This window comes from Hesperophylax consimilis, chromosome 15 (assembly GCF_061612785.1).
Source record: "Hesperophylax consimilis isolate HC1 chromosome 15, BYU_Hcon_1.0, whole genome shotgun sequence".
Classification (NCBI taxonomy): domain Eukaryota; kingdom Metazoa; phylum Arthropoda; class Insecta; order Trichoptera; family Limnephilidae; genus Hesperophylax; species Hesperophylax consimilis.
In genome coordinates this window covers 19075925-19099100 of record NC_142850.1, presented here as the reverse complement: position 1 = coordinate 19099100, position 23176 = coordinate 19075925, and the positions used below count along the sequence as shown (strand labels likewise).

Below are 23176 nucleotides of genomic sequence, written 5' to 3'. Positions count from 1 at the left end.
GAAATAACAAATGGTAATATTTTTTATAGTCTAAGAATGCCAAATTCTTTTAATCTCATTTCCTAAATCTGTGTATTTTCTTATTTTTTCAGAAACAGATTTTTGAATATTACAGGAATTTGGAATAGCGACATCAATGATATAAGTAATTATTTAAATTTTGTCATGTAAAACTAATCGTTCGGTCTGTTAGTTTTTTTGATTTTGTCTCTTTTATCGTAAAATATTTTATAAAATTCATTTTCTAAAAATGAAAAAAAATGAATTTGGTTACTTTTTTTATATTTTTCACATTATTTTGAAACCCTGAAAATAGTAAAAATCTAAAATAAAACATTTGGCTAATAATTAATTGTTATTTCAATATATTTTATTTTCCATTATTTGATTCCTACAGTATACATACACTTTTCTATAAAATATAAATAATCTGTAAAAATCATTGACAGTCAAATTAAGATTGAAGACAAACATTTAAATAAATTAAAACACATGTAAAATTAAAAATACCAAAAATAGACATGATTGATTGATAAAGAAAATTTTTTGAGAATCACCTTTTTTATCAATAATTCTTTATAATAAGTAGTATTTTATGTCATTGAGAATAAAATATTTTTCAACTTTTATAATATATGAAGAGATTTTACAACACCCTATTTTTATTAATTATTCATTCTTTCAAGAGACACCCTGTTAAAATCATTCAAATATTACAGTACTAAACATTATTTTTCAGGTTAACAACTATTTTAAAATTATTAATACAGATTGAAATGCGCTAAATTCGAAGTGATAATTAAAGAAAGCAATAAAAAATCGCAGCTCAATTTAAAAAAAGTAATATATTTAATTCAAGCACGGCATAAAAAAACTGAAATGAAAATATCAATATTTATTTATTTTTATAACCTCCTGGGTCTTTTTGTACAGAGAACACCGACAGCAGGAGAATAGTAGCAGTGAGCACAAAATTCTTACGATAATCTCCTTTTGTATAGAGTATGGTCAAGTGGTTAGAAGCATTGTCCTGATAAGACTGGTTTCGATTCCCAGTTGCGACCATTACTATTTTACTTTCTGTTTCTCAGTTCTGTTTCATGCTTTATTTAGATCTATTAGGGCCAATTGTTTCACAGAATTTGAACAATTCATCAAATTTCAAAGTTAATTAGTTCTGTGAAAAAACTGGCCAGTGACAATATAATAACAGAACTTGAAAATTAACTTTGAAATTTGATGAATTTTTCAAATTCTGTGAAACCACTGGCCCTTCTTTTCAATGGTTAAATATTACTTTGGTGTAATATTCAAAAGTTATTCCATTAAAATTAAATATATTATATTATGTTTTAAAAAATGGAAAGCTCAGGAAGTAAGGTATAAATAAAAATTAACCTAATATAAAATCAGTACTAAAAATGTTGCAAGGAATCAAAAACGTCAAAAGCATTATTGTGCAATAAATAGTGTTTTTTTTTTTAAATTACAGACATCACATGTCATAAATATAATAATAAACTTCAGAAATATTATTTTTATTATCAAAATAGTTGAGACCTAAACATTTTTGTTTGCCATTAATAACATTTGGATCCAGTTTTTTGGAACTTCCTCGCATTTGAAGTTGTTATCAGATCGGCAATAACCATTAGCGCCATTAAATATTTTTACGTTTGAATGGTTAAGCATGCAGCATTTAGTTAAATGTCGATGACCTTTATGATTTGATCAGTGACCGATCAAACAACCCAACTGAAAATTTGACAAGATGCTAAGATCTAAAATATTTCAAAATGGCAATGACTGCCGATTTGTGACAGTGTCAAATTTGATTAGTTTGTACACCTGGACCTTAGGCAGTGATGGGTGGTGACTTTTTCGCGCAAAAGAAACCTATTTCTGGTGGTGTTATTACCCTAATGTCTGTCGTACGGCAGTACTACTTCCCATAACCACCGTGTGGGGTGATGGTAAGGTACATACGCCGTAGCAACTAACGGAAGCGCTGTAATCTGTCTGACATAGTAGTATTACCCTAATATCTGCCGTATATACTAGCTCCGCACTCCACATGATGTAGAAGTGGTGATATTTATTATTTTCAAAGATAACTATTGTAGCCCAAATGTACGAATTTGATGATATTTTCGTAATGGAATTTTTCAATTAACAAAATTTCGCACATTATATTTATTCTATTGGATAAAGAAATTTAGGAAAATTTAATTAGGAATTGTCGGCAAAGAAGTGTTCAAATTTGTCGATATTTTGCGTACATTAAATTTTTTCATTGCTGTTATCGGCAAAACAAATGGCCAAAATTCTACTAACAGGGGCTTTTACTAAATTCAGCGAAGCTCAAAAAAGAGCTGACAAAAAAGTGTGTTTTTACCTGCTAGTTTATATTGTTACAGCTGAAAACCATTGTTTTTTAAAGAAAAGTAATTTTGATGCCAGAAGATTTGTAATAATTTGTTGCATTGTTTTAAAAACAATAAAAAATAAAAATTGGCTAGGACTATATTCGTACATACAAAAGAATGCAGTTTTTATTCAATCTCAGGCCCTCTAGTACAAAAAGTCAATGGCCCTAACCGCATTTAAGTGAAATGTTCTCATCAAAGTTCTAAAAATATTACATACGTACCTACATAATACCTGTTGAATTAGAAAAATTTTTAATAGTGGCACATGTTTTTTTTTCTACCACATAAACGCTACAGCTACACATTTTCTCCAAGAGAAATAAAAATATTTATTTAGGGATAATTAAATAATATTTATATAAACAGTCATACATATCAACTATTAATTTATATATTTTATATTCTTACATACATACTTACTGCCTTCTCACACAAGATAAAAAGTTTGATAAAAGATGATTCGACGTAACTTATTTTGATTCGGTTAATTGTTTGGGAAAGCATTAAAAAAAGAATTTCTAAATCGTTTGGTCAATCTAATTAATTCTACTACTAAATTAATCCCTAAATAAGTAGGATTTTGTCATATTAGTAATAAACATTTAAATAACTATGTAGTTATATTTTATTTAAGTTTAAGATTCTCTAATATCAGTACATTCGATCAATATTACGAGTATGTTAAAACTATGCCTATTCAAGAGAAAGGTAAAAATTTTCAGAACATATAAATACAATTTTAAAGGTTATAAGATTTACTATGATGACTGTGACAAATCATACAAATCAAATGTCCAGTCAAATATGGGGAGATGAATGGCATGTTTCAAGTTTTACAATACAATAAGAAAAAAAGTCAGAATTAAAATAAAACTCCGTTAGGCAGTTGGTCTTCACATTTTGAAGGAATGAATGATTAAAATAATAAATTAAGAAATGAAGCAGTATTCAAAGATACTAAACAATATTAACTTGAAAATATGTAATTCAAAAGTTTTCATGCATCCATCTTTTAGTGAAGTCATTAAAAATTTAATAAAAATTACCCCCTGAAATCGACAACTCACTATGACAGGGTTCTTAATCATCAGGATAATTTGTTTGGTATTGTGAACAACTCATATGATCTCATAGAATGTATGAAAATTTGTGAATTTTTTATTAATTATTTTTATACGAGACAACAAAAAAGTGAGGTGGAAATAATATTTATAATACATTTGTCTTATAAAACATGTGTTTTGTTCGTTATCAGTAATTACAGTTCAGTGTTTAGATGAAAAAACATAGTCATTTTTATAAATTTTACATTTGATTTCAAAATTTGAATATATTCAAAATTATATGTTTTTCTAATAATAAAATTTGAAAGCTTATTTCAGTGTTTATTTTAATTTTAGAAGTATTCTGTAGTTGTTGCCCCGTCATAGAGACATTGCGAAATATCTAAGGAAACAATTTCAATATTAATTATAAATATGTGGTTTCAGAGTACATATCAGGAATTGTCTAACAAAGACTTAATACGTAATTTTTGTTAAGTTTTATTCCGTCTAATAATAATAATTAGATGAGGTACATACATTCACAGTCGATGTCGGCAGCATGAGAACGGGTCATTTGTCTGACTTCTTCCAATACGACACACACGTGGAACAATCCACCGACATCTATCATTCCTCCCTCATTTAATCCGGGCCTTTCAACACCATAATAACAAATCTTTCCATCCTCCAATTGCCACCCAGCAATAAAGTTCTTATGAGGCGTCATAAAATCGGGGGCTTAAAATCAAAGAACGCTATCTACAAAAAACGTACCGATAATTATTATTGGCATGTTTTTTGTTGACTTTAAGGCCTCGAATTACTGGTATATTTTTTTGTAGATAACGTTATTTGACTTGGGCCTAGAATTATTTGTAAGTTTTTAGTAGTAAACATCTTTTGACTTTAAGCCCTCGAAATAAAAGATATAAATACATACAAATTACGACATTGCCTACAATTTTTTTTTATTTTAAATCAACTCCAAACAGGAGGTCCTTTTTGGGGATGCCTGTGTGGAGGATTTTTTAAGAAAAGGAAAGAGAGGAAGATCTGCGAAGGAAAAAGGTATAGTAATATAGTGAGTAGGAATCTGGAGTCAGTATATCCAGGATTGATGGATGTATGAAAGCATTCCTCACTGCAGTGCAAGGCGATGGGTTGAGAGGGTTCTGCTACAAAGGTTTCCCTCAACCAGTTTCTCCTAATCTGGCCCACCACGCAGTTGGTGGGTAGACGCTTACGCCACCGAGACCTAAACAAACTTCACTCGATACACTCGGGAACCCCCGCTAAGTTACCAAACGTAACGAGCCACTTGGGGTGACCTATATCACAGGTGTTGGTTACACAATGGTTTCCGGGGCGGTAGTACCTATATCCACCCACCAAATGCAGCCCGAAAATGTTAAATATAGGATTGAATTCGACAGTAAATTAGATTGTGAAGACGCAGGATTGGAAATATGTGTCTAATAAACCAATTTTTTAATTGAACATACTGATAATCAATACACGTATGTTATAGCTGGATGTATTCATGAAATATTTTGGCCTATTTCATTTTGACAATTCAAAAGGTTTGAATTGAATTTATTGCATATGTTGATGTAGGATTGTTTGACATGAGACATTTGATTTAACTAAAGTTGCTAAAATCTGTTTTCAGCTGGATGATTGGCTTGAGGGGTTTGTTTTGTTGGCCGTCGCCTCGGAGCTTCTTGTTAGCCAGGATATTGGTGGCGATCTGATTGGCCTTGATGGCGTTCTCCAGCTTGGCGCGAAGCTCGCTTGACTGAGACATTAATGTCTTAAATTCCTAAAAGATTAAACAGACAATTTCATTAATTTATCAATGCACAAATAAATTATTGTCTTCGGTGCTACTAATTTTGGACAGTTCTGACTGACTCTAGGAGAGTTGCAGATAATCTCAAAACCACCATTCAGAATTGAAACATGGCTTTGGTCATATTTAGTGTCCTTCACATTGTCCAGTAAGCAAAGTTTAGATTACCGAACGAATGGTAGTACATAATGGGCCAATCGCTTCACGGAACTGAAATAATAACAGAACTTGAATTGAACTCTCACAGAACTTGAAAAATAACTTTGAAATTTGATGAATTGTTCCAAATCCGTGAAACTAAAAAAATTAATTCATTAATATTTGCAATTAATACCTAACAGCCTGTTCCTACGGCAGTATGTCTTTTATGTATCACTATACGTCAAAAACTGATAATATGTGATTTGCAATCCTTGTAGAACAAATACTATTTTTTTTCAGCTGAAAGAGTCCATTACTTACTAACCAAAAAAACCATAGTGTGAACTCGATCATAAATGGATATGTCTTCTGCATAAGTCATTTGTTGACAAATGACGTATATGTATATGTCATTTCAAAAATAACACATGCCCACGAAGACGCTCATTAGAAGTCTTTTCTAGGACTCTCCAAGGGTTGGTAGAACTGATGACATTTTGAAGGAAAAATCTGCCTAAAAAGTATTACACTAAACTGGACACAATATTATAATAATGAATAATGGTCATACCTGTTGATACTTGGGTCCGACCTTCATAAGCCACTGCAGGCTGTAGTCGTGCAGGGTCCGGCAGTGTTGGGAGCAAGTTATCAAGTCTTCCGTCTCCTTGAGGTAGGAAATTAGGATCGGCACAATGAGGCACAGCATCTGAACTCCTGCAAAGTAAAAACAAAAAAAAACGCTATTGAAACAAAACGTTTTTTTTTAATTTTCATGCACGGTGTCCGGAAACTCATAGTGCAAGCGGGAAACTGATGAATGCACATCATATTTGGAGTCGATTTTGTTGTAAAACTTTTTTAGGATTCTTGTGAGCTGTCGTTTTCTACTAAATCCAATCCAAAGTTGGAATTTTTTAAGACAAATGAAAAAAATCGGTTGCTAACGGTCAATTTCAGCTGTATCATGTTTTTTAAATGCGTCGAAGCTTAGACTCGGCTGAAAGGGTTTTTTTTTACCCTTTAGTGGACAAAAAAAATGGAAAAAAAGTTTTAAAAAAAAAATCAAAAATCTCAGAAAAAAAAGTTTTTTGGGTTTTCTATTTGAATTAGATTCACCTATTTCCCGCTTGTACTACGAGTTTCTTTACACCGTGCATAGCGACCACATAAAAGCGTCAACCGCAAGGAGTGAGTAAAAAAAGAAACTCTTAAAAAAAAATTTTTTTTTAAAGAAAGACGTTTACTTGTTTTTGGTATTGAATAATCTGACAATTAAAATAAGCGGAACATATTATTTGTGCAATGTTGGAGGGCTTAGGGGAATTGAACCCACGACGCCTGGATGGGAACCCAACGTGTTTGAAAACTCAACTACTAACATATGTTGGAAAAAATTGTGAGGCTAAAGGAATTCACCGATCATTGAACTGATGATTATGTAGTAGAAACCGACCATTTGAATTTGGCCACTAAACAAAGGTATAACTCTTCTTTGACTAGGGTGATGCTGAAAGTATCTTCCACCCTGGATAGAGGTAATGTGTTGTTAAAATGTTTCATCCGGTGGTCAGATCTCCAAGTGTCAACATGATTGCTTGCCCAGTGTTGTTTCGATGTTGGTATACTCGCCACACAAATTCTTGTAACGTTATGTCAAATACTTATAATACGAATTCTAAAAAACTAACTTAAATGACTACATTTTGTCTCACTGGAGCTACATTGGTAATTGATAATACTCTAGTATCGTTACTTGTTTGTATAAATAATTTTTCAACTAATTTAAATGAAGAAAAAAAGCCAAAATGTTGTTGCTATAGTGGAATTATATTGTTATGATTTTTACTTGCCTCTCATGGAATCTCCTATGGTTGCAGAATAAAAAGAAAATGTCTAAATAAATATGTACTACAAATATTCTATTCGCTGAATGAACTAAATGGAAAAAAAACATAATATTATTACAAAATTGAGTACGAAAATGCAGAAATGAATAACCCACATTTACAAAATTTCAACTCTCAGACGACACATATTTTAGAGAAATTTATGACTCCGTTTACTATAATACTAGTTTTTTGTTAATTAACCACTTGAGCAATCCATTGCTCCATTTACTAAACAAATGCTTTGAGCGATGGAGTTTTCGGGCATTCGGTTTTAGATTCAGCTGCGCTCATTCAAAAAATTATACCTCTAAATATTGATATGAAAACATGTAAATTGCTTACTGTGGTTTAGAGCCAATTAATCCACATTTATTTCATCGTTTATCCTGAATTAAGGATGGGTTGTTTCACAGAATTTGAACTGTCACACAACTTGAAAATCAACATTGAAATTCTGTGAATTAACCCTCAGTAATTTTGAATATCGAAACAATTCGAAAAATTCATCTAAATTTAGGCAGCCATCGCTCAAGAGGAATGAGACCTAAATATGGGTAGCTATCGCTTGACTGGTTAATCTAATAATTATAAAAATAAAATAAAAACATAATGAATTCCGTTAAAAAGGATTAGAAACTAGATATATATTATAAGATAAATAAATACGATTCAATTTTAAAAAGTACAAGACAAACATAGAACTTTCAATTTTGTTTTACTTTCAACATAACCCAGTTTTGGTATAAAACTTAGAAGTTTAAAAAATATGTCAACGGACAGCAAAATAACATCCACATTTTCATTTTTTACTCAACTAAATAAGCTAAAGAATCACTGGTTAACCCTTAGGATACTACCAACTATAATGAAATTATGACTACCTTGAGGTGCACTGTAATGTGCAGTGTATAAAGCAAGGTTTTAGAAGATTTGAATGCATTTCAATATTGTACATGAAAATTCCTAAGTAAAACATGGACATAGTAGATGCCTGTCAATTATTTCAAATAGAATTTTCAATATTATATTTACAAAATATGAGCCGTCTTCTAAGGGATAAAGTCTATCTGGAATGTCTTGTTATGAATTAATTGTGAAACGAATGGGCGATACTGGGAGTATCTTCCACCAAAAACCTAAAGTCAAAGATCTCCCATTGAACTCACTGCTGTTATCGGGCGTTATGGGAAGCAATGCCTCGGCGGCTGCCAACATGGCCTGTGTGGCCGTGGTGTGCTGGGCGGTGGGCTGGGGCGCGCCTGCGGGTGCCCGGGGGGCGGAGCGCAGAGCACGCAGCAGCGGGGGCGCCAGTGAGCGCGCCCAGCCTGGCCCCAGCGACCACAGGCGGCGAAGCAGCTGGGAGCAGCGGAGGACCACCTGGATTATAAAATAGTATGAAAACAATTAAAAATCGATGGAGCTGAAACTCAGCAGATAAACTCGTATGCATCAAACTTAATGGAACACCTCTAAAAGCAGTGACAAGAAGACTTACATTACTTAATTACAACAAGACTTAGGAGTTACCATATCACAGGACTTGAAATGGGAACCACACATCGCTGGAATTGTGAAAAGAGCAAATTCACTAACATATCTAATCAGGAAAACCTTCCTTGACCTAACACCGGACATGATGTTAAAAATATATAAAACATATGTGCGACCTCTCCTGGAATACGCTTTCCAAATATGGAGTCCTTACTTTGCAAAGGATATAAATCTGTTAGAGAGAGTATAGAGACGTTTCACTAAAATACCAAGAGCTCTGAAAGATCTACGATACGAAGATAGACTCAAGGAACTAAGATTACCAACCTTACAAGAAAGAAGAGAAAGGGGTGACTTGATCGAGACTTTCAAAATTTTATCTGGACATTACAGTTGCCCTAGCATCCAAGAAATCTTCACTACTAATAAAAATATAAATCTCCGTGGACACTCAAAAAAAATTACCAAAACGCCTTTTGCATCTAATCCTAGAAAACACTTCCTTGCAAATAGAGTAGTGGATGCTTGGAACAAACTTCCACAACATGTCATCGATGCAACAAATATAAATCAATTCAAAGCTCTATTGGATTCACATTTGGAGAGAAGAAAGGACTTAGTTCAAACTTAAAACAACTTACTGTCAAACTTGTTGTGAAATCAGATATGAGCGCATCAGCAGAATGCTGCCTGCTCTGCGCATAATAATAATAATAATAATAAAATACACAGATTTAGGAAATGAAATAAAAAGAATTTGGCATTCTCAGACTATAAAAATATTACCATTCGTTATTTCGGCTACTGGCATTATACATAGCTCTCTAATTAAAAATTTAGGCGTATTAGATCTATCAAAAAATTTATATATAAAGATGCAAAAGTCGGTCATTTTGAATACATGTAGGATAACAAAAGATTTTTTAAATATTTATGTTGAGGGATCAGTAGGATTTATAGGCCCTGTTAGAAGTTCTACCGAGCCGAACCCTCTGATATGAAAATATCTGGAGACGGTGAATTTTTTTCCCATTTGATATCTGATGAGTTGACGTGTTGTTGTTCTTGTATTGTTTTGTATTTATTTTACTTATATAATGCACTTACATAGTGTTGATTGACTAGCTGATCATTTGTGGAAAAGTGAGTGGAAGGGTTAAGTTTTTCCTATGGGGAAGATTTAACCCGGACAACAAAATCGGAAGCATAAAAAAAAATAATTTTGTCAACTTTTGGTGGCAATCACGTACACACACGCGGACACATTTTTCTGAAATCCCGATCGGCAGTTTGCGAGGTTGATAGAGTTGTCGACTCCAGTTCTTGGATAGGAAGGTTCAATCGTCGGTCAAACCATTTTTTTTTAAAGTTTTAAGATAATATTATATACATCAATGAATATACATCTTTTCCTATGTTTCTGTCTTTTCCCGTTATATACACATTTAGAACATTGACACGTTCATACACATTATTTGCACACCAGCCTTATCTAAAACTAGTTTGACAGCCCACACCTCTTATATGGCCTGGCCAGACCACATTGCCCATCGGAGTGTTAAAATAGCTGTATTATAGTAAAAAAAAAACTATGTTGATTTTTTAAAAGATTAAATCCAGACGGAGGCCTTGAGATAAATAATTTCCTTCAGGGCCTATTTGTATGTGGGGATGCTCTGTGGAGGGTCCTTTATATGATCTTAGATTAAAGATTTAGTATGAATTGATGTAGGATGGCATTTATTAAATAGTCCACTTGACTGAATGTTGTGAGAGTGGACAATCGAACACACGATTTCTATCTCGCTCCTCATTCCATCTCTTTCAAACTAGACATTAAAATAATTAATTCTTACGAGCGACGAGTGGATGAAGATGCTGCAACCCCATGACTGGTACGAGTGCCGTTCTACTTAGATAATAGAAACAAGGGAGATAGGATCGGTATGAAACCGAGCGCAAAATATTCTTCACCCACACCATTGCAAATCACATAGTGTTTATTTTACTTAGTTATAAAAGTTAACATTTTATATCTAGTGTACATCTATTCTAAAACTAATGTAAAAATATTCTACTAGTATTTAAACTTCACAACATTGAGACATAACCCATGAAAAACTGCGAGACTTTTGGCTTCCATAACATTTAAAGGAATAAATTTATAATTTATAATCATCTATGCTTGGCACGCTTCCATGCCATATCTCCCTTTGTATTTATGACTTCTACTGAGTTGTGTCCGCAGAGTGAAGCTTCTAGAATATGGCGATAGTTAACTGGCCATAGAAGCGGGAACCAGAATTAGAAAAATATTTTTATTACCTTAGGATCGCTGCTCTGCAAGCAGGCTCTGAAGTGATTGATGCAAGGGAAATGCAGCATTTGTGTCGGGGGGGCAAAGGGTAGGATCGCACTCATGGACATCATGGTCACTGTCACATCCAGTTTCACATCTTCCTCATCTGAAATGATAATGCAATATATATGCATATAATTACATATGTATATCTCTAAATAGTATAACAAAGTCACTATCCACGTATGTCTGTTTGTGCGCTTAGTTCTTCTGAACTATGCAACGGAGTTTGATAGGGTTTTCACTATCATTTAGAGAATTTCTTCCGGGAGGTTTATACGAAATAAAGGGCAGGCCGCGACCTAAATCGGCTGCGAAATCTCGATTTACGTGTAAATATATCGCAATTTTACGAATTTATTTTGTATATCTGAATTTAAAAGCGCGGTAATCGGCCGCGAAAATAAAGGAATAATTCTTATTAATACGAATTTACTCCTAAGATACTACCCGGATTTGAAGGGGCGACTGAAAAATTCGATTTTCGGCGTCTTTTTTTAATTTTTAATTCCTTTTTCGAAATTCGAAATTTGATTTTTGATGTCCCGTGGATTTCGAATTAACGAGGTTCTACTGTGTGGGCAAGTATTTAACGTGAGTACTATTAAGGTCAGAAAGTTACACTGGTTAAGAGTAATGGGGGCATTCAAAAAATAATAAAATTTCAGAATCGCTGGACATGCTTAACCACTCAGAACATTAGAACGTCAAAAGACGTAAATATGATAATAGCGGTCAAGACATTAGAACGTCTTTTCACGTAGATGCGCGAGATTTTACAAAAATCGATTTATTTCCATCACTAGTATACGGATTGCCATGATTTAAAAAACAGAGTATCGATAATGAATAACGCTACGCGTCTGTATTCAAGAATATCTATGGAACGTAGAGTTGCATTATCTAAGCCGATTGAATCTGTCATCTTGTTCGTTCATAATTTATTGCGTTTCTAAATAATTTATTAAAAATATTTTAGTTTGAACGGTTAATATTTTGAGGTGACTAATAGTTTTTAATTATATTTCTTCAATATATAAAGTGTTATTTCTTTATGATACTCAGAAAAAAGTACATTTTTCAAAGCTTTGAAATAATTGTAAGCGATTTTTACATATTTTTGACGTTTTCATAAAATGTATATTTAGAAACGCATATATTTACGTATTACAACACAATGCGATAGTGGATTTCATAATCTTTCCAAAACATTTTTTAGAATGAGGCTACGTTTCCCAAAACGTGAGTTATGAAGCTTTTAGCAAAACTCGTAAATAACACAAAAATTATCACGTTTTGACAGTTCTCAAAGGAACACATAGTAGATAAAAGTCTTTGTCTGAGAGGTTAATACGAGTATGTCAAACTAGAAAAAATATTGCTGGCACCATCAAAATACATTAAATTTTTAACTTTGATTGGCAAGAAATGTAACTATGCATATTTTACCGTATCCCCGACGTAAGTAGTTGTCTTTTATCGTAAATAAGTGGAACCAAATGAATTACCATTCTTGGAAAGATCAATAATCTTGGCGAGCACGCTCTGCATGAGCGAGCCCCACTGTTCCCTGGTGTCGGGATACTGCGCATGGCTGTCCTGGCCCATGCAGGTGAGAAGCTCCATGCAGGCGCTGATGGGGGCTCCCTGCACGCAGTCCTGCTGCCCTGTCTCCTTGATCACCCCCGTGGTGAGGTACAGGATGGTAGGGAGGATCGCCACGGCACCTGAAATTACGTATAATAATCATTTGAATCCAAATAACTGGAAATGTTTTGAAAGCCTCCGTGGTAGAGTGGTTACAATCCTTTTCTACAAATCCAGAGGTTGCGGGTCCAAATATATTGTGTAAATGTGTGTAAATAAAATTGTGTTTATTTATATATAGCATAATTTCATAAATTTTAGCTATGTTTCCTATGTTGTATTTGGGCCGGCGGCCTGGCTTTATTTTTTATACATTTCTTCTCCAAACAAATCTACTCCAAGATTGATGAAATTTTGCAATCTTGATCTTCAAAACAAGAGGAAGGTCACTGTCTACATGCAATTTCGTAATCCCCCTATTCCCACCTGGAAAAATTTTGATACTTCTTGATGAAGTTTTGCATACTTGACGTTCAAAATAAGAGGAAAATAATTACTGTCTACATCTGATATGGAAAAAGTGTGCTTAAAGCCCGGGCAACGCCGGGGACTGCAGCTAGTTTCCAAATAGGATATTCTATCCTTGTCCACGGCATTTTGAGGATGCATTGAGGATTTTCCGTGTCAATGCCGGTCAAGTGTGTAGGTGTATGTGTAGTAAAACCATGTACAACCGTGTAAAAATGTGAAAATCCGGAAAAAATGCAAGGCTCATAAAAGCATAATGAAAAAGATTAAGAAAGGGACTCTTAGATAGTTTGGGAATGTAGAGCGGATGAATGAAGAAAATAGTGTAAGGAGAATAAATATATGACATAAAACTGAATGGTAGAAGAAGTAGGGATCGTCAAAGGAAGACATGGCACGATCAAAGTGAATCAAATGCTTGAGCCAGATCATGTCAATAATCACGATAACAGAAGAGTTTGGGTGAATTTGAATGAAGCAAGGAATATGCGCTAGGACAGACCTCTGCGGAGAAACCTTGAATCAATTATGTTATAAGAAATTGGTTACAATGCTCACCTTGGGGGCTTCCCAATCCTGTCAGATGCGCCATGCAGCCCAAAACCTTAACAAGCAGTCTCGGCCCGTGCTGTCCGATGCCCTTCACCTTACCCGGGCGCCCCCCGGCTTGGGGCTTGCCGGGGCTAAGGCAGGGCAGCTGCCTCACCAGCAGGCACAGGCACACCTCGAGGCAGGAGAACAGGAGGGACTTGCCCGGGGGTAGGTCGCCTGTGGGGCCCCCCTCACCCAGCAGCTGGACCGTTTCGAGGACAGAGGCGGGCGGGTTGTTGCAGTCTGCTTCGTCGGATGAGAGGTCTAGAAAGTTTAAAAGATACAATTAAAATTATGGGGATGTTAAATGCTTGGGATGACAACCCGATGAAAACTGCCCAATCAGCAATGTTTTGCTCATTGTTCCGTGTTCTGGAAGGCAATAAATGTTAACTGTGAGGGTAGAAAAGGAAAATGTAAATCTCATAACCAGTCGGCAATATCCCTTGTCGCAATAGCAAAACCTACACTTAGCCCACCAACACTGCAAATTATGATTTATTAATAAAACGTTTATTTTCATATTGCACTAGGTATGTGTTAACACTCCAATACCAAAGGGTGGTAATATAATTACCCCAAACAAGCGTTTTGTGTGCTATCTAAGTTGTTTTTTTTACACAACACAGTCTATAATTTAGGTAATCCTATAAAAACTCTTTGGTAATCGATGTACATTTAAAACAAAATATCCCATTACTATTTTTTAACATTTTACCTCCCCCAGATCGCAACTGCTTTTAAAAAAAATTCCTTCGTGCAAACAAACCACGAGTTTGGTCGAAAAAATACAGTGTGTGGCAAGCCTACGCACGACGGAAGTGAAACTTTTAGTGTTCTTCTCTCTCTCTTTTCATTTCATTCTCTCTTTTTTTTCTGTCTATTGACATATTTATAAGTAGCATGTGATAAAAAAAAATTAAAAGTTATAAAAATATGGGATTCAAACCCGGGTCCCGCATAACGAGTGTCGAACGCTCTGCCTCTAGACGGCGAGGAGAGGTATCTCGCGCGACGAGAACCGCGTATACAACGTGTACTTGACTTGTCCCGCGCAAATTTTCATTTTCAAACACGGCAAATGAATAATATCACATAACGTCTCGTTAACGCTTTATATAGGGTCGAATCGAAGATATATCGGCAGTGTGAAGTCATATCTGTCGTTTTTCAAAATATTTCCGTATATTTGTCCGTTTTGGAAAAGATCTATTGTGTTTTAACAGTCTCATACCCGTATGGAGTCTGAATTTGAAAAACATTTCTAAATTTTGAAAAACTCACTTACGGCTGTGTTTTTTACTAAAAAAACTTGTCACGCACGTCTGCGAGGGTAATTAGTTGCGTTATCGGCCTTGATTAGTAATTTTAATGATTCAAAATAAAAATAATTAATCAAAATACCGAGCGACTCTACCGACTCGATTTGTAAGCTATATTTCGACCAAAATATCATATAGTCAAAATATCTAAAAGTCGCAGCACCTGAGCATTTTATCACTTTTCCTCGTATTAAAAAAATCAAAAAAGAAAAAAAAAATTTGTTAAAGCGGGGATCGAACCTCGGTTCTTCACGACGACAGTCGGGCGCTCTGCCTCTAGACCGCGAAGCTGAGTTTGGAGAGTGACCTAAACTAGGTATATAATATTAGCTAGCTCCTATAGCGAAATGATCACGGTTTTTCGTGACGGTCATGAATCGGTTTTACTCCGGTCCTCGAAAATGCATGACGCGCGTAAAGAAGTTTCACTTCAAAAAGGTGAATTTTACCGGAAAGGGCTACAAAAATATAGATTTCGTTCTATCTCTTTCACCATTTGGCATTGTTTATTGTTTCTTTACATTGTATCTTTGTAAGCCTGTGTTGAGGTTAATAATTTTACAAAATAATAAAAATAACACAAAGATTACATATTGAGAGAAAAATATTGTTACATTAATGTTTCTACAAATTGGGTACCTACATGATATCTATTAATTTTTTTATGAATTAATTAATTAATTTACAGACATCGTCCAAATTACAAAATAATATCACGAATACAGTAAAATGAAAAATACAGGATTAGACAAAGGTACATGAAAGCAAAGACATAAGGCAGATATAATATAAGAAAATAAAGTAACAAGTCGATTCAAGTCAAGAATACGCCGTGGGTCAGGACCACGGGACACTTATAATATTCCGTCACTTGTTTAGCGACTGGCAAAAATCATTCAGACTTATCCCAAAAAAGTTAAGGTTTTGACTTAGTTGATCAGTCTACACATTCTGGACAATGGTGAATAATATCCATAATTTGTCGAATGATGGTTGAGGAAGAGCAGTTCATTATTTCTGAGTCTGTGCGAGGGGATATTGAAGGGAATGAGTTGCAGTAGAGTAGGTGAATCAATAATACCATTTATAATTTTGAAGAAGCAAATGAGGTCATTTCTTTCCCGACGAACTTCCAAAGGAGAGAGGTTTAGAGTCAGTTCGATTTCATCATATGAGTATTTGCCTTTTTCTAATGTTGAACAGATTCAATGCGTCGAATGTGAACAGCATAAAAAGGAGACCAGATAACACAAGCATATTCAAGATGGGGGGCGAACCAAGGAGCAGTAAAGAGTTCTAAGGGTATTTACGTTTTTGAAGTCCGAAGTGATTCTAGTGATGAAACCAAGTAGTTTGAGGGATTTATTAACGATTGTAGTTATGTGATCCCAATTTATTAAGCTAATTCCAGCCAATTCATTATAGTATTATTTTTGATTGTAAAAAAACGTAATAAACTAGTAATTTAAAAAGGACCAGAGAGAAGAAAATTAATAAGAATTACATTATAAAAGGACAAGGATGATAAAATATACATATATGTACAACATATTTTGCATTATTTAATGATTGGCGTCCAGTTAAAACGGTATATAGTAACTTATATCTGAGTGTTACTGGAAAGGGCACAAGGGGTTAAAAACGAGTAGAAGGAGCCACCGACACTTTGCAATTTTACGGGGGACCCCAGTGACCCCCCTTTGGATCGTACGTAATTTTTACCTTTAAGTACCAACCCGAACAGGACAAGGGGAACAAAATGAGATGAGGCCTACCTTTAATTTTGTCTTTCATCCTACGATCCAGATCTTCCTTGGCAGCCATGATGGTTGACTGAAGCACCTCTGCGGCCAGAAGTAGGGGCTGGGCACCTTCTTGGGTCAGACCAATGCGGTGTAACACGTGGCACAACTCAATCGCAAGGGATCTGCAAAAACAACCAATTTAAATCATCAATTTTAAAACACTCAATTTTTTTTCACAATTACAACCGGTAAGGGTGTTTACCCTTACCTGTAAAAAATTTCGGGATGTGCAACTTTACTTGCATAGTTGCACTTTTAAAAATGGCCTGCAAAAGTTAGCCACGTGCACAGATAGAGCATTAGCGGGATTTTGAATGAATGGCATTGAAGCCAAATCTAGGGTGAGGGGAAATTGCCTGGCAGCCGTCTTGTATGAAAATCTTTTTTCTGATTTGTGTGTAAAGTGGTATACATATAATGAAATATTTTTATTTTATTTTTTGTATTATTAATGCAGTTATACGCCTGATTATGATATATAGGTTTTTTTTTGGTATTATAGGGATAGGGATGTCATAAAAAAATTTAAGCAGGCTTTGACGATTTTCATACATCTTCCCCCTCAAGCTGCAGCTTCAAATTTTCCTCGAACAGTTCCATCCAGGGCTTATTAGGTTCATGCGTGCACAGGTCCTCAAAATAATGTAGGCAAAAAGGAGGGTAATGCGATTGTTTAAATGGTTGTAAATGGAAACACCGAGTTGGTTGAAATAACTTAACGCGGGTGAGCCAAATAATTGCATTAGAAAGGTTTTTGTACTTGTTATGTAACTTAAAACGGGTGAGCCAAATAATTGCATTGCAAAGGTTTTTGTACTTGTTATGTAACTTAAAGCAGGTGAGCCAAATAATCGCATTGGAAAGGTTTTTGTACTTGTTATGTAACTTAACGCAGGTGAGCCAAATAATTGCATTAGAAAGGTTTTTGTACTTGTTATGTAACTTAACGCGGGTGAGCGAAATAATTGCATAATAAAGGTTTTTGTACAACTTAAAGCGGGTGAGCCAAATAATTGCATTATAAAGTTTTTGGTACTTGTTATGTAACTTAACGCGGGTGAGCCAAATAATTGGATTAGAAAGGTTTATGTACTTGTTATGTAACTTAACGCGGGTGAGCCAAATAATTGGATTAGAAAGGTTTATGTACTTGTTATGTAACTTAACGCAGGTGAGCCAAATAATTGCATTAGAAAGGTTTTTGTACTTGTTATGTAACTTAAAGCAGGTGAGCGAAATAATTGCATTAGAAAGGTTTTTGTACAACTTAATGCGGGTGAGCCAAATAATTGCATTAGAAAGTTTTTGGTACTTGTTATGTAACTTAATGCAGCTCAGCATGCATTTATAGCAAATTAAAAAAAAAAGTTGTTGCTCGTCAAGTCAACTGTCAAATTTGGAAGTTGAACATTTGAATCTACCAATTTTTTTTTCTAAAATGGTGTTGCTCTTAGTTCTAAAGCGCCAATTGGATATGAAAAATTTGTATCCTTTGAGCGCCGGCATATCCAATTATGTATGAAAATAATACTTTCTGTTGTGGGATTTTCACCTTTGGCATACTAAAGCAGTATTTAGGTCATGGGAGCTTGTTATTTAAAAGGTTAACAAACTGAAGTTTACTTTATTACCAGCTAAGTAAAAATGATGAATAACACACCTGTCTTTCAATAGCCTAGCCCTGTTATTAGCTGTATCCAGTAGGGTGGTTAATGAGAGAAGACACGTCACAGCATTCTGATGAGAAGTATCCCGGGATGTGCACAAAGCTTCCATGCAGATACCTGAATGAAAACATTAATACATTGTATAATACCTTTTACGGAAGTCAGAAACTCACGCCTATTAATGTATTTATTAAATTATCGAAGAAAATATTAGCGATTCTCTAACGAAAATTTGAAATAGTGAAATCAGAAAAAGATAGGGTTGCATGTAGGTCCTAGATCCTAGATGCGACCGTATCTTTTTCGGTTTTAAATTTTCGTTTCATTAAGAATCGCTAATATTGTCTTCAATAATTAAATATTACAATTTGAGGTTTTACTCATTGATTATAATGTATTTCATATCGTAGAAAAGAACAGTACATTGGTCACAGTGATGAAACAATTTACAGATATTAAATATTTTAAAGTGGGTACCTATGATATGTTTCCTTGTCATTACAAGTGTTATTCATTAAAATCTTATGCTGCGTATAAACAGGAGAAAATTTCCATGAGTCAAAACGCCGCTTGCGGTTGCTTAGTTCCTTTTCCATAATTCTTGGCTCGACTCACAGAAATCTTGTTGTGTTTATACGTGAAAATTATAAGCATATATTATATAAATATTTTAATTATATAAATAAACATTTAAACGATGTGCAGCATTATATGTGGTTCGGTTTAAATATTTAGTAATTACTGGGTGAAAGTATAGTGTGTGTGTGTGTATATATGTATGCGCATTGAACAGTTTAAATCATTGGTATGATGCTCCTCTTAAATATGGGCAGTGAATATGAAAAAATGTGCGATTTTAGAGTTTAAATATTATTGAAGGTAAAAATGTAACATTGTCAGCAAATGGCCAATCAGCGCCATATTGTTTTTTTGATATTTGAAAGGTTTCCGTCGGCCAATAAAGGCCGATTCTAGGTCCATTTCAGCTTTCTATCAAATCAGCTGACAAGCATAACAACATGAGGAGACAGTTATGCTTTTAAAAGGAATTGTGAAATAAGTATGTAGACATAACGGTAGCTTACCAAAGAGAAGATGGAATTTCTCATCATCGGCATCTAAAGATTCGGGATTATTATTATCATTCTTCGGCTTGATACTATTGTCAGGTTCCATTTCCTTGGGTTCTTCCATTAAAACTGAAAAGAATAATTATTGTAAATTAGGTAACAAATATGTATGTATATGGTTACTTGATGGCATTTCGTATAAGTACGGTTTAAAAAGAGGCAACCCAGTAGAACCACGTTAATTCGAAATGGGTTGCTCCATTTGCATCTGGCACCATTGTTTGGAAGGTCTGGGTCACTCCATTGCTCCCTATGGTCTATATGGACTTTAATTTTCTTAATAATTTATTTGAATTAAGTGGGTTATATTCTATCCATATTTAATATGCGTGGTATTTACCTATCTCCCTGGTGTGCTTGTTGAAATGCAGGGCGGTGGCATGCAGCAAGGCTGGCCACACATCGTGGTAGTGGCCTCGAGCTCCCTCCACCGTATCCGCTGTGTAGAAGGCACCACCATCATGCGGTAATTGGGACCCATACTCTGTCAAGATAAAGAAAAGGCAATATGTATAAGTGTCAGTCTCATACCGTCTGCAAATCTGAACTGCATTGTGTGGGTAAATTGTACAGAAGGTGAGATGGAAGCCTTCTGAGACTCCAGAATAGCTAATTATTATAAGCAATAATTAGTCGCCTATATCCATACAATGGTTCCATGATAACTCAACAGCAGGGTACTCACCTAGAGTGTAGCATGTAATGTATCCGATACTGTATCAATCTGCAAGTGGGTACGGCTCGTCCACGGTAACCGCGTATCCAGCTACGACCTCCCGGATCCGCCTTTAGTGCTCGCTATGGTGCTCGCAGTGAAACAGGGTCACTGCGAGCACACTGCGCTCCACCCGCGAGCGGCTCGCAGCAGACTCGTGCCTACGTACTCACTTGATACAGTATCAGATACGTTACAGGTTACACGGTTAGGTGAGTACCCTGCTAACAAAGTGACAATTCAACACACTTTTAAAAAGTGATATAAAGTCATTAGGAACAATGAAAAAAAAAAATTTAAACCTAACCTACTTAACCCAGTTAATAAAGTTTTTGTTTTATTACTTAACATGACTTTATATAACTTTTTAAAGATGTAATGAATTATCATTTTGATGAGTTATCCGGTCACCCCATACAAATTGAAAATATCTCCCGAGTAAAAATAAATGCCGCTGACGGGAATTGAACCCTCACCTTCTGATGTCCGGTCAGGTGCTGAGGACCACTAAGCTACGTCGGCTTATTCCCAACACGCCAAATAATTCAATATGTACTAGTACTTTAATCATCAATTAGACGGCGTTGAGACATATTATATCTACATTTGTTGGTGAAATATTTTGAGTTGTCAAATATTATTATTTTTTTAATGATAAATTAATGTTAAGTATAATATTTCAGGCGACTAATTATTGCTTATAATAATTTGTTATCCTTTGTGCTATTCATAAAATACCTTGTCTTATAAACATTAGTTTATCATTAAAAAATAATCCAGAATAGCTGACTGAATAAGATTTGACTCTTTACGTTTTGCATTGTAAACATTGTAAAGACGGCAGGAGTCACTTACACATATAACATATCCCAATTGGGGATTCCAAAGTCCGTCTGGCTCCAGACATTTAAGACTCTTGTGTGGTATTTACCTGGTGGAAGACTGAGTAAGGCGTGATCCCTCAGAGCTGCGTACCAATTCTGCGCTAGATTCTCCAGCTCTGGCTCGACCAGCTTCAGCAGGCTCTCCCCCTTGAACTCAAAGTTCCCAAAGTCGTCGTTCTGCAGGGCTCTGAGGGCGCTAGGCTCCTCCTCCTGGGTGGTAGGGGAGTCCCCACCCAGGGAGCCGCTGAAGCTCCGCGTGAACTCCGTCTGGTTGCCATTGGTGCCAGGAGTCGAGACATCTTCCAGCTGTTTTATAGCGCTGCCAGGGGCGCTACCGTTGCTGATCATTGCTACAATGTAGACCTGGAAATTGAGGTATGAATACATAAAAAAATGTGAAAAAAAATTTCAGGTAATAATTCAAAAACAGCAAATTTATCTAGAATCAAATCGAACCGGTATTCTAAAAATTGTCTTAAGAGCAGTGCGTTGTCACCTAAAGTGATGAGTTTTGAAAAAAGTCGAAATAACTAACCTCAGCCCAAGCCTTGAGGATAGCAAGTTTCTCCAGGGTGGCGAGACTCTCATTGTAAATCTGGGCTGTGTTGTTCAACTTCGTATTCAGCTTGTGGAGACTGGAAACCAAGAGCTGGTGAACCCTGGAAATGTTAAATCCAATAACATCATTTTAATACCTATTTACTGATTTTTCGATCCCTCGATCCCTTCAATTCCACCATATCATCTATTTCTTAGATGTAAAAATGATATTTTTTTTTTTTTTTTTTTTTTTTAATAAAGAAAGACAAACATTCCCAGGTTACGAATAACCCAACAATGTTTGAAAATCTCCTACTACCACCACAGAAAGCCGAAAATGTTGCTTGTGTTGTGATGGAGGACTTAGCCAGCTGAGGAATCGAACACGCGACGCTCGGGTGAGACCCAAGCGCTATGCCCACTCAACCACTGACCGGTATATATTGACAGCGGACATTAAGCTATTATAATACAACTGTTGCATTCAAAACTTCATACGAATTACAGCTCCAGATACACATGAAAGTGGACAATACGTGGTAAATACTTTAGACGATACGGAATGGTGTTTGCTGGAATTGGTATGTGTAGGAAGAACAAGGTATGGAAGGAAAACGGGATGACCAATCACTCACCACTGAATCTCCGCGAAGTAGCACACGACATAATTTAGTGAGTTCCTCCGCAATACATTGAGGTAATTATAGTGACAAAAAAATGAATGAGCACATAAAACGATATTATGTATTTGCAAGATAGTAAAATTCTTTCTTTTTACTTAAAAATAAGATTAGGTATGTACATGAACAACACCAACAACTCGCTTCCAAGGTAGTTCGAATCCTCCTGTTTTTCAAAACAACAGCACTCGAATTTGGACTATTTTCTTTAAAATTGTTCCAAATTTCAAATAGTTTTCCAGCAGGTGATGGTTATGGAGAGGTAGCAACCGGATAAGTGACATTCCGGTAGCAAACAAGCATATTCTCATTTCAAGCCAAAACAACATCTACTCTTGTAGACAAGCTTATCTAGGTCGTTCATGGGCCTGGTAGGTATACTAATGATACTGTTTCCATGTTAACTGACAAATGTAATTGTCATGCTCGCTCATGTCCACTAATCACCACGAGATGAAAGCCTTAATAAAATTAATTTTATTGTGTCAATGTTGATATGTATTCATATGCTAGGGCCCCT

At 35.2% G+C, this 23176-nt stretch overlaps 1 protein-coding gene across 1 annotated transcript in view; it reads right to left on the bottom strand.

Moving 5' to 3' along the window:
- Positions 1–2492: 2492 nt before the first annotated feature.
- LOC149417427 (HEAT repeat-containing protein 5B) overlaps positions 2493–23176 on the bottom strand; it is a 180914-nt gene continuing 160230 nt past the window's right edge. Inside the window, exons 25-36 of the mRNA XM_089640295.1 lie at positions 21972–22095; positions 21484–21799; positions 20178–20321; positions 19793–19906; positions 18701–18824; positions 17011–17162; positions 13881–14177; positions 12716–12934; positions 11174–11313; positions 8524–8734; positions 6037–6182; positions 2493–5294 (exon numbers count right to left, since the gene is read on the bottom strand). Of these exons, the coding sequence (XP_089496421.1) occupies positions 5115–5294; positions 6037–6182; positions 8524–8734; positions 11174–11313; positions 12716–12934; positions 13881–14177; positions 17011–17162; positions 18701–18824; positions 19793–19906; positions 20178–20321; positions 21484–21799; positions 21972–22095 (2167 nt within the window). The 3' untranslated portion in view covers positions 2493–5114. The remainder of the gene's footprint in view (positions 5295–6036; positions 6183–8523; positions 8735–11173; positions 11314–12715; positions 12935–13880; positions 14178–17010; positions 17163–18700; positions 18825–19792; positions 19907–20177; positions 20322–21483; positions 21800–21971; positions 22096–23176) is intronic.